This window comes from Drosophila subpulchrella, chromosome 3R (genome assembly GCF_014743375.2).
Source record: "Drosophila subpulchrella strain 33 F10 #4 breed RU33 chromosome 3R, RU_Dsub_v1.1 Primary Assembly, whole genome shotgun sequence".
In the NCBI taxonomy this organism is placed as follows: Eukaryota; Metazoa; Arthropoda; class Insecta; order Diptera; family Drosophilidae; genus Drosophila; species Drosophila subpulchrella.
Window position 1 is genome coordinate 18,961,775 of NC_050609.1, and position 12,859 is coordinate 18,974,633.

The following is a 12,859-nucleotide window of genomic DNA, read 5'->3' on the forward strand; positions in this document are numbered from 1 at the left end:
GGGGATTTTTCAGCCAGACGTGCTGCAATCTTTTTCGCATTTTTCGGGTAGTGTACTACGTGGTACTGCTGCGATGCTGAAGGGAATCCGAGGCGGTTTTCCCTTTTCCTGCTAAAATGAAGCCACTAGCTGTCGCTGGGAACGCCTCGCTGACCGCCCATTAATGCGGCTCCTTTGTGCAGGAGCACATTAATCATGGCGAATGCTGCAGCAGCCATCGCAGCATGGCTCTGGAGGAATTTCCTCATTTTTATTTTTTTGGGCTGCCTTTCTTTGCTGTTTTGTTTTTTGGCCCACAAAAAACAAAAAAATAAAAGAAACGAGCCCGGCAACATAGTGAGTCCTGCATTAAATGCTTTGCTTTTCTATGGACGCTCGAGCACTTCCGTTTTCGGCCAGAATCACAGACCTTAATTGTCGAGTCGGACGAAAAGAGAGGTTTGTAAGCTGGAATTGACAGCATGTTAAATTCCCTGTGGATAGAGAGTACTGACACCTCTTAAATAAGAGAAAAAAAAAGAAAAGCAAAATCGATACAAAGACAATAAGAAATAATCAGTTGTATTGGTACTGGGCTTATTTCTTTTATATATAAAAAAGGAAAAAAATATATAAATTAATAAATACGGAAGTTTTAAATTTAGTATCCATTTTAAAAACGAAAATGTGCAATTTTCAATATGAATTTAACAATTTTCAATGGTACCCATTATACATTTATGTAAACAAACATATTTAAAATTACCATTAAATTTTGTGGCTCCTTAAGTCCATCTATTTTTACTCCCTGCACATAAGAAACTAAAATCGAATCAGGAAAATCCCCTTACGTTGTCTAGTTTAAGGGAAAGCCCGTCAGCCACCCTTTACTTAAGCTGCAGTGTCCATTGTTTGCAGTCCTTGGCTCCTCGGGAATGTAATTCCTTTTGAAGCCGGACACGGCTTAAAGCTCCTTGAGGTCCCGGCTCTGGCTTCTCCATTCTTTATCAATTGTCTTGTAGAGCAAAGCGTTAATCATGCGGCATTTAACGAGACTAAAGCCGACTGCTCCCACGAGACTGCTCCCGAGATTTCAATGGTCGAAGTTTTGCTGCCCGTCCTCCGCTTTCGACAAAGCGACAGCCATGAATTCCGAGAAGGAATGAAAAATGTACGCCAAATGTGTGTTGGAAAAGCGACCCAAAAGAAAAGTGGGGGCAGCCTTGCGTGTAATCGCGCTGCTAAGTCCATTTAATCAACTTAATTTTGTACAAATTCCCAGACTTTCGGGCTCACTTTTCCCCGGGCCATTCATTCATTTCGGGGCGAAAGTGACGCAAGCCTCGCAGGTCGGCTTTTAATAAAACATTTTCCACAATTATAACAATGCTGGGCAGGTGGGGTGTGGAGGAGATTCCAGATGCCTATCGCACAACGTTGAAATGGAGTTGTTAGCGCTGGAAATAATTTACATAATTTGTTTTGAATACTCTTTGACAGAGCCAAAGGTGTGCGTGTTGCATACTTTCGGGTTGCCCTCGGCTCACCCGGCGGATACGCAATATTTGGCTTAACAATGCCGACAAGTTTTTAACGAAGCAGCCCAGCCAACATGGGTTTTTCAGATTATTGTCGCAGAAGTACGAAAAGTAAATAACCTTTGATTAGAAGCCAACATATGTCCCATAGAACACAAGCGAGACTTCTTAACTGGAAAACTAGCCAAAAACCTTTTGAAATCCAACGACACACCCTTAAAAAAGCTTATCAAATCGAATAAAAGACACCACAGATACTCCAGCACAATAGATCGCGTAATACAATTATCCAAAACCAAATCAATTCCTTACCTCCCAATCAAAAATAATAAATGCAAAACATTCAACATGGATAGCATTTTTAAAGCAACCAACACCACCCTATCTAAATACAATAAAAATACAACACCACCAAACATTTTCCACCAACTCGTTCGCACCCTCAAATCCTCGTACCCCAACCATAACTTCGTCTATACCGACGGCTCCAAATCTGGAGGCATAACAACCTACAGCATCACAACCGAAACAGCAACGATCAGACTGGGACTTCTGCCTTACTATTCCTCAGTCCTCTCGAGTGAGATAATAGCAATCCAGGAAGCCATTAAAATTTGCGTAAAGATGCCAGGCAAACACGTTATATGCTCAGACTCCCTCTCCTCCATCTCCTCGATCACCAACCAAAACAACCATTCGCACTATGCCACCTCAGTCAGAAACCTAGTCACCAAGCACTTCCCAAAAATCTCTCTTGTATGGGTACCTAGCCACATAGGACTCGTAGGTAACGAAAACGCAGACGAGGCAGCCAAACTGGCCTCTAAATTTCCTTTAACCCTCACTGCCAACAACAACGCCAACGACATTACCCAGTTCTTGAAAAAAGAACTACAAGATAAACTAACAAACAGACTTAATTCAACATCTTACTGGTACCAACAAATTGCCAAATCATCCACGTCAAACTCCCTTCATAAAAACTCTCCCTTGAGCAGGAGGCAACAAATAATAATAAACAGACTCAGACTAGGACACACAAACTTAACCAATGCCCACTACCTGGACACGGCTAAAAACAATTTGTGCCCATTTTGCAACAACGCACGCATAAATATCCAACATATAATATGTTTTTGCCCCTCCCTCTCCTCACAACGTTCTCAATCCTTCCACAACCTTGATCCCATCCTAGCTATAGCTAACCCCACAATCGACAACTTCAACATCATTTCAAACTTCCTGATCAAAGCCAAAATTATTAATAAAATATAATTCAAATAAAATAAAAATAAAATCAAAAATAAGCATAATAATAAAACACTGTAAATATCTAACCATGTAGATTATAAGCTAGATTTAAATAGTCAAAAGAAAACAAAATGAAATTATACTAAACCAGAAGAGCTGAAGGCCTATAGCTGCTATAGCTCATGATCTCTGTTAGCATTTAGTTTATAATTACTTGTTAGCATTATATAAATAAATAAATAAATAAATAACCTTTGATTACACTTTATATTTCCGCCGCCCCGAGCCATTTAATACCCGCACAAAATATTAAATGCCCATTTCGTGGAGAACTGCTGCTTTGATATTTATTAAATTTAACATCCAACGAGGGCCTAAAGTCATTTGCCGAAACCGGAGTCCATTTCTTTTTCGGTAAATACATTTGGAAATTTTTCGTATTACCTTGCAGCACATTTGACATTTGGCTGCCATCGATTTTCGATTGCGTTATCGAAACAAATCTAGCCACTTTGGCGGCCTTTTTACTGGCATCCCGGCCCAAAAAAGCGAAAGTGCCACTCACAGGAAATTGAGCTCAATTGGGGTTTTTCGTTACGTGACGCTGCCTTTTGCCGGGCTTTTATTGTTCCCCAGGACATCTCGTCCAGAAAAGGGTCCTGTCCGTTGATTTATGTGGCGAGTGCTTGTTAACACTTCACCGTTACGAGCCCGACAACTGCAGGCGTTTTCATAAGCGATTCTTCTAAAAAAGAATAGAGAACCCCCGCCGGAAAGTTCCCAAGGACGACTGGAGATGTTTCATAAGCGTCGCATTAGTGTCACGTAACTGCTAATAGAAAAAAGCGGTCGTAAAACTGCAGACTTTACTGCCGGCGATACGATTAAGTTTACGCTCCCTGGCTGCAGAGCAATTTCACTGCACTCGTCAGCCGGTATTTCATTTCGGCATTTTTTTGCGTGCCGAACGCAGCTATTTGAATACCCAAATCCGCTTAGCAGAAAGGCAAAGCGCACCGAAAACACATATCCCCGTAGTCCACATCCGAGGCGGAAGGCGTGGCCTTGTGCCAGTCGAGAGTCCTTTTTTCGGGCTGCCTCATAAAGTGGCATCCTAGCATGTAGTCTGTAGTGCCGAGGAGAGGGCGGAAAATCATCATTTATCAGCCAGCAGCCAGGAGCCCAAATGCACAGGGGGAATTTTACGAGACAATTTTAAGGGTCCCTTACTCCAAAGTGGGTTACTTTCGTCACTCACTATTTTAATTTCCAAATATATTGAGACCATAAAAAGTTTGCTAGCAAGGAAACCATATTGCTTAGAGTTTTCTTTAAGGGGGGGAAAGGTATTACTCTTAATAGGGTTTAAGAAATTATTAAGTAAAACAGACCAATTCTTCTTTTACATTCCTTATAAAATCCAATAATACGAATTTCAAAAAACCAATTTTTAAAATACTTTTTAATCAACATAGCTGGATGTTAAAATGGAGATTTTGTAAAATGTTGTCTATCCTAGTAGTATACTTTTTGTTATTTAATGTTCATAATTTTTTTTCTCAGTGCATCCCCAGAAACATACCAACATGCTGTCAAATTCGGTGATACTTTTTGCTAGTGAGACGCATTCCGCTGCTGGCGCCGTCAGATCCGCCTCACTTTGTCATTGTCATACCCTTTTTCGAGCTTCTGTTTCCTGGAATCTCGGCTGCTTAGGATCCCCCGCCTTGTTTATGCCTCACAGAAAGTGGAACTGGGGAATGTGCAGATATTTGCATGCAGCATCGCACATTTCGAGGGCTTCCGCCGCAGATGTTTGTTAGTTTGTTAGTGTTTGCCTTTTGGCAGGAACGCCATGTTGGCGCCGCTTCCCTGCCCCTTCCCTTTCACTCCTTTCTCCCCTGAACGCTTTTCACTTCCGTTTCCGTTTCTGTGCATTTTGCACGTTTGCCCAACTTGTCATTCGCAATGAGCTGAATGCTGAATGGTGAATGCACTCGATGGGCGACTGGCTTGCAGCTGCTTTTCTATGTTTTTGGCCCGCCAGTCAGTTAAATTGCGCATTGAGTTGACATTCAGCTGCACAGGCTGCCAGCAGCTGCTGCGAATCGCATTCGTTGGATTTGAATTCGTTTCTGATTTTTACCCGTTTTTTGTGTGAGTTCTAGTAAGTTAAACCTGTCGCTTTCACAGAATTTATTTGTATAGCATGGCAAAAAAAATGCCTTGCAAGGAGCTCTTAATATACGAAATAAAAGGAGAGATCGCTAGTCATTTTAACTCTCTTGTCAAGACGTCTTTAGATACATAATACTTACTAAAGTGTCTAAAAGTATGCAACAATATAATTTAAGTCCTAAAGTCAAAGGGATTCAATGCAAAATAAGACTATTTTCATTGCATACTTTTAGACACCTTTTGTAGATTTCTACTTGAGTCAGTGTTTTGTTATCAGTTCCTTTTAAGAATGTTGTTCAATACCTTACCTTAGCCAGAGATATATTATCTTTATAGATTTCCCTTCCCCCAAAACATTAAAAACAACCTCTAGAGCAAGAAAGTTACATTGATACGGTTTGCCTTTTATTTGATGCCATAATTTCCGCACGCTTTTTTCGGGAAAACAGTTTTCAAATGCAGTTTTGCAGTTTTGTAAGCTTCACTCGGAAAGTGTTTTAGTTTTTCTTTGTTTGTTATCCTCAATTACTTTGTTTTTTGTTTTTAATTATAATATTTGATGTTTGTTTTTGTAATGAACTTTAGTTCGGTTTGCGTATAATTAGCTGCGCTTAGTTTTGTCATGCTCGTTTGCCCTTGTTTGTTTTTCATTTTCATTTTCATTAACCATCTTCCGTTTTCAATTTTCAATTTCATTTAATTTCATGGGTGTGTGTGTGGGGGTGTATGCGTGTGGGTTATGTAAATAGTTGATAGTTTATCTCATCAAGTTACGAATAGCTCAGTTTCAATCGTTTTCGTGGGTTGATTTTGTTTGTTTTGTTTGTTGGTTTGTTGCGAATATCATAATGCACTTCTCGCAGTGCTACATACATATACAATAAAAACATGCACACTTAGTTGACTATAGCTATATGTATAGGTATGTGTGTAGTACGTTTGATGCAGCTTCGATCTAAACATAAAAGTAATGCTTAATGTTTGGTATCACAGAGAGGCGTGACTTTTCATACAAAATACAACGAAAGACTAATGCAGAAAGTTACAAAATACAATTTAGTTCTTCTCACTTGAGCGTAGTGTATACATATAGGCTACTTTCTCTATATATTTATATATATGTTATAGACAGAGCCGCGGATGGCTGGGTATTTACAGTGGATAGCTTCTTGCACAAAACATAAGTATATCTAGGTTAATCAGTAGGCTTAACTTTTGGCTGCATTCCGCAGTTTGTAAATTTAATTTTTGGCTCAGTTTGAGTATCGCAAATTAACTAACTACGCTGGCAAATTTCAGGATGGGACTTGGGGGATTTCGGGTTTTGTTTTCAGGGGAGGTACCAATAGATTCGATAACGATTGTGTCTCATATCCGGTGCTGATTGTTTTCGAAACATAAAAGGAACCGTAGAAACCTGTCACGGTTACAACCGTGTGTGTGTGTGAGTGTGTTTGTGTGTGGTATTGCTTAGTTCTACATTTAAAATTACAACAACAAGTTACATTTAGAGGAGTCGTCTACAGTTCGCACTTGAAATACTCATGTATAATGCGAATTTTGGGGCGGTGCACATATACAGAGATACGCACTACTAACACTACTACATACAAATATCCATGTGTGTGTACTGGGGTGGTCACATAGGGTGGAACTTAGTTTTTGGACAGCTTTCAATGTTACTTATTGGGCCAATGGGTTTACAAAGACATCATGGAACTCAATTTGATGAGAAAGTATTTAAATAATTTCAAGTTGTAAGTATTTTTGAAGATCTTTTACATTTCTAAAATAATATATTTTAATATTATTTATAATACTCAATGCATTATGCTTTCTGGCAGAACTATTTCCAACAATTCAATAATCTTCTTTAAGAGCCCAAGGTTAACCTACCTTAAACAGTCCAAAAACTACCTTTCCCCCTTAGAACTTTACACTTCCTAATTTATATAGATTCTGCACCCCAGTGTGTATACTTAAGTGGGTGAGTGTGTCGAGCAGAGGAGTCGTCTTCGTCCGGAAACCTAGAGAAGAACCCTCGAGCAGCTCAGATAGGTGGCCTGTGATCCTGCTGGAAGTCCCCTGGGAAGTCCCCTAGAGAAAGCTCTCCCTGGCCCCGTGCCGCTCGTCGCCCAGCATCACCCGCTGCGAGGGGGGCTCGCCGTACTGGTCCTGGTAGTAGTTCTCCCGCATCATGGTGTTCAGGCTGGAGCAGCGGAAGTAGAGGATCTCCTGGAAGGGCTTGCGGAAGTCCCGGTTCAGGGTGGCGTAGATGATGGGGTTCAGCAGGGAGTTGGCGTAGCCCAGCCAGAGGAACAGGGACGAGAGCGACGCGGGCACGTGCATCGTCTCGAAGGGGCGAATGAGGGCCAGGATGAAGAAGGGCAGCCAGCAGACGGTGAAGGCGGACATGATGATGCCCAGGGTGGTGGAGGCCTTCTTCTCCTTGGCCAGCTGAAACCGCAGCTTCTTGTGGTGCGGCGAGCCCAGCAGTCCGGTGGAGCCGCTCACCCCGCCACCACTGCCATGTCCTGCGAGGGCTCCTCCGCCGCTGCTCAGGCCACCGCAGGTGGAGTAGGTCAACGAGGTGTTGCCCACGCTGCTGTGCCGCTGGCCATTGCCCGAGCTGGCCAACTCCGTGTGGCCCAGAGTGGGCGCCTGCGGGGCCGACGGCGAGCCTGTGCCGTTCAGGGCCTGCTGCAGGTGCGTCTGGGCCCGCTTCTCCTCCAGCACAATCCTCCTCGCCGCCCTGAAGATCTGGTAGTAGACGAACAGCATCACCGAGAGCGGGATGTAGAAGGAGCCCAGGGTGGCGTAGATCTGATATGCGAAGTTCTGGCACACCGTGCAGATGGGTTGGCCCTCCTCGTCCTCGTGCTCGTTGCCCAGGATCAGCAGCGGGGGCAGTGAGATGCAGGCGGCGGCCAGCCACACGATCCCCACGCACAGCATCATTCGCCGCGGGGTCCGCTTGACCCCGTACTCCAGGGGCTTCGTGATGGCCAGGTATCGGTCCACGGAGATGGCACACAGGTTCAGGATCGACGCAGTGCAGCAGAGCACGTCGAAGGACACCCAGATGTCGCAGAGCAGCGGGCCAAAGTTCCACTTCTCCAGCACCTCGTAGAGCAGGGCCATGGGCATCACCAGCAGGGCCACGCAGAGATCGGAGAGGGCCAGGGACACCAGCAGGTAGTTGCAGGGCCTCCGCAGCTTCCTCACCATGCAGACGGCTATGCAGACCAGGACATTGCCCACCACAGTGCCCAGGATCACGATCAGCAGGACAATGCTCACGAATATGGAAGTCAGGGGGGGCAACACGAACTCCCCGGCTGCGAACTCCTCTATCAGCAAGGGAGTGTCTGAAAGGGGCACCAAGGTGGTGTTGCTGTCCCCCAGATTTGTGCTCGTGATTCCCTGGTAGGAGACTATGGCAATGGGACTGCTGTTCATCGAGGAGAGCCCGAAGGATCCCGATGCCGAGGCGGAGGCGGAGGCTATGGCCCCCAGGAAGGCGCTGCTGCTGTTGAAGTCCTGCAGGGACGAGGACGAGGACGAGGACGACAAGGACGACTCCGTCGCGCCTTCCACGAGCGGAGCGGGAGCGGGAACGGTGGCCTTGCCCGCCGCATAGGCTATCCAGCTGCTCAGGAAGAGCACGAACAGCGTCAGCGTGGCGGTGGAGATCAGTTTCTGGTGGTGGTTCGGGTGGTTCCTGTGGCTCCTCTGCGGGCGGTGGCTCTGATGGCGCCGCCAATCCTGTCCAGACACGGCCATCGGCAGTCTTTCAATGGTGGTGGGCCCGGGAGCGGGCTAACGCGGCGTATGAGCAACCCAGTGCCGACCTGCTGCCCAGCATTGTCACCTCTTCGGGCCTCAGCATCATTGCGTATACGCCACCGCACCGCGACGGCGTACGCAGCCCACATCATTAATCATAATTTCAATAAAAATAAAGCCCTCTTATTAGTTTCGCCGGGGGCCGCGTGGCTTGATTACTAATTTATGTGGGGGCGTATGCTTAATAAAATCGCTGCCTGCGGTCGCCAGTTGATGTGGTCATTGACTTTTATGCCTTGTACGCGGGTATCTCTCTTAATAAATCTCTGCAGTCGTTTTCGTGGACTCTGTGATTGTCGCCAGGGCTGCAAAAGAAGAAAGACGAGAGAAAAATTCATTACTCAGCTGTATTTATAAAGTGCAAATGGCCGCGTCTTAAAGTCTGAATTTAAATTCGCATAAAATTCAGGGGCTTGCGGCAATCTTTCATCCCACGCTTTCGCATGCTTTCCCATTTTCCTCGCCACTTTTCCAGCCACACAAAGACCTCAGCTCACGCACATGTCGCCCTAATGATGGTCACAGTTGTTACAATTTCCAGAGAAAATTTTTAAACAATGAAACAATGCGGGCGGTGGTAAAAAGGAAAATAAAAGAGAAACAACCGCGAAACGCGTTTTCATGTCCCAGGGGCCATCGGCGGATGGTTTGTGTACTCGCTAAGAGTTTTCCCCATTTTCCCGGCCAGGCGGTGAATCATCAGGGGTCCCTCCCTCCTGCTCTCGCTGCCTTTGTATTAATTTTCATGCTTCTTTTGATTATTGAATTGTTGGCTCACTGCCTGGCCCAAACCGCAGCCACGCCCCCGCCCCTTTCTACCGCCCACAGGCACTTGACGCTCTTGGAAATGCGAAACAAATAAACAAAGGGCAGCTAAAAGGCGGTGGCGCCTACGCCATTGTTGCGGCCATTTTCCTGGGCAGCTTCCGTTCGGCATTTTTATTTATTTCCCAGCTTTTCCCGCCCTTTGTGGTCAGTGGAAGTCATAGGGAAAAGGCATAAGAAATACAATTTATACATTTCTCCCTAATTGAATTCCATTTCGAGGCCTGCTGAAGGTGTCGTCGAACCGCTCACAATCGAGAAGCATCAGAGGAGCTTTAAAAACGCCATGTGTCTGAATGCCCGATTTATTGAAGGCGGCCAAGTGGCAATTGAGCCCCGAAAATCAGGGAAATCGGTGGGGGGCAAAGGCGTCTAGACGGCCAGACGATGCCACACCTGAGCCACACAGGTGTGAGCCATTCGACACTCAAAAACCGAGTGAAACCTGAAACAACAGGAGGGCAAAACATTAGGCCCGAGCCCAGCATCATTATAAAACTATTCCCCAGGGGTTCACAAAATATGGTTCGGAAAGAGCCTGGAAAATGGATGAATAGGAAATTCCGCTTTAAAGAATTTTCATAGCTTTCAGTTCTCTTTAGATTTAGTCAAACTTGAAGTTATTATATCCGATAATTAGAACTACGATAATCTTAATGTGAATGTAATCTTAAAAATGTGAAATTCTTGGCTTAAAGATGTCAAATTCTACAGCATTATTTGATATAGCATACTTACCAAAACTTCTTAACCATTTTTAAATAAAATTGAAATTTATAAAGACTTCCTCCCTCGAACACAGCATTTAATGTTCGCTCGAAATTACCCAGTTCATTTTAAGCCACTGGGAACAGTTGACAATTTTCAGCCTTATCCATGCCGAATGGCACTAAATTCTAAACAAATCGAACAACAAAGGGGTATGTACACGAAAATTGGCAAACCAATCGGTCGGGTATAATAATAAATAGCAATGCGAAAACATTGCAGTGTGTGCGTTTCAATTTTTGGAAAATTCAGGGGGAAATTGTTTGGCATTCGGAATTTGGAAATGTGGAAATTTGGCAATGCGCACGAGTTCATTCCGTGATTGCGATGCTGGCCGTTTGTGCGAGTGCACTCGAATTTATTGTTTCTGGCGGCTGGCTGCGCTCGAGCGACTTTCGGTGTTAATTATGCTAATCAAGGGGACAAGATGGCCCCAATTATTTGGTCAGCAAACAGCAGTCGTAAGCCGCTCTAAGCCCTCCTGTCCGGATGAATTCTCCTGGCAACAGGACATAAATAATGTAATTTAATTATGAATCGTTCGGGGGCGCAATGGCGGCCGATTTGGCAGCTCAGGAAGCCTCGCTTTTGGGCTTATTTGTACTATTGCCAGAGCCGACAGGGGCGTAAATATTCATAGATTTTAATATTTATGTCCTTCGTCCTGCATGGGCCACTTTCCCGCCCTCGTTTTTGGCATTCCGGCCCCTGTGAGCTGAGAACTTTTCAAATATTTGCCGGTTTCTCTGGCTTTTGCGGCAGCGTCTTGAGGTTTGCCGCATCGCTCGACTTTGCTGACAGTCCCTCTTCAGCAGCTCCTCCGGAATCCGAATCCAAATTCGGGGGAACCGGATCCGAACCCAGTTGCTAAACAAGAGTAATTTTAGTTGGCAACCAGCAAATAGTTTACTGCGGAGATTTCCATTTGGATTTATGCCATGCCCACCACACCCTTCCATACTCCTGGCTTATTAAGTGCTGTACTGGATCTACTGGCTCGCCTTTCAGTTAACACAAAATATATTTTATGGCCGCGCTGACGCTTGCAAATCCTTAAGTTTCCACTGGCCACCCCGAAATAAGCTCATCCAGGGAAGAGATAAGAGCTGGATGCGCATAAAGTGCTTTTAAAATCAGCCAGCGTAAACTTAATTTTTGCAGATATCACTGGCAATTGTTTCGAGCAGCCCGCTTGAGTATCCCCCACAGCAGCCACTCGAAAGACCGGAGAACCGAGAAGCTGAGGAACTCGAAAGGGAATGCGATGCAGTTGATGGTTGCAGTTTATGGTCTGCTGCCCCGCCCCCGGCAGCCGCCGCCCCCGCTTTTTTATGGGACTTGGCTTGGCTTGGCGCCGGCACTCTGGCGCATTAAGCACTTCTGCTCGCTTTTTTACCACACACAGACAGCATTTTTAAAGCCAAGCTGATTTGGGGTTGAGCGGCGAAAGTCACGAGCCAAGTGAGTCACTGGTAAATTGAGACAGTGTAATAAATCCCCAAAAAAGGGGCAGAAACAGCAGGCGGGAAGCCTCTGGAGATTAAAATCTGTTCAGCCCACCAGGCGTATGCGCAATGTAAGCTCTCTTCTTTCATGGTACCTTTTTATAAATATGTTTCTTTGGAAGAACATAGAAAAACACTTATAACGAGGGCAATTTAAGGCTGTACTTATTTAAAATCCTTTTGAAAACTGCTTGAAAGTATGCAACTGCAAAATGTATCGTTCGACCCACATTTTTAAAGCATTCTTTTAGGTGTCTTTCTAAATGTTTTCAAATCGTTCAAGACATTAAGTAAATTGCGACAGAAAAAACTGCAATAAATCCAGAAAAGTAAGAACCGTCTGAGGAAAACCTCGGGAAATTAAAATCCGTGCAGCCGCGGCGAATGCGTGAGGTTGCGTATACGCCACGTTCGCGCACTCATTTCATATGCCTCGCCAGCGCTTTTCAATTACAAAGTCATAAAATTTGATTTCTCAAGCCGGCTACCACGCATTCAATTTTTGCCCCGTCCCTGCTTATTTATGGCCCACTGGCATGTGTTATCCTTGCAGCATTCCTGCCATTTGCCAAGTGCCCGATGTAATTTCAACCTGACACATCACACGAGGGACACGTCTCGAGAGCTCACGAAATTGCTGTAAATGGATGCGAGTTAAAAAGCCAGCAATTTTAAATTGCCGCTGTCGACATTGGCGCCCCTTTTCGGGGCTCTCCTTGGCTGGAAGCCAGGGAAAGGGCCCAAAACGGGCTTCCGAGGGGCGAATTCTTGCGCACTTGATGTTTATGTGTCAAGCTGCTGTTGGTTTACATTGCCTTACACTTTTTTCGCTCCGCGCTGGCTGGTTGTAAATAATAAATGCGTTGATTTTGAATCATATATTTATGCCAGCGCGCTTACACAGGGCAACAAAGTAAGGGAAGCAATCAGAATGGAACATCTTTAATCTATTCAGACTTCTTAAAACAC

The 12,859-nt window shown here is 44.9% G+C and overlaps 1 protein-coding gene across 6 annotated transcripts in view; it reads right to left on the bottom strand.

The window, feature by feature from the left end:
- Nucleotides 1-5,329: 5,329 nt before the first annotated feature.
- LOC119562448 (5-hydroxytryptamine receptor 1) overlaps nucleotides 5,330-12,859 on the bottom strand; it is a 54,425-nt gene continuing 46,895 nt past the window's right edge. For all 6 annotated transcript variants that reach the window (XM_037875660.1, XM_037875650.1, XM_037875647.1 and 3 more), the window contains one exon: nucleotides 5,330-9,097. In XM_037875660.1, the coding sequence (XP_037731588.1) occupies nucleotides 7,044-8,729 (1,686 nt within the window). In that variant the 5' untranslated portion in view covers nucleotides 8,730-9,097 and the 3' untranslated portion in view covers nucleotides 5,330-7,043. The remainder of the gene's footprint in view (nucleotides 9,098-12,859) is intronic.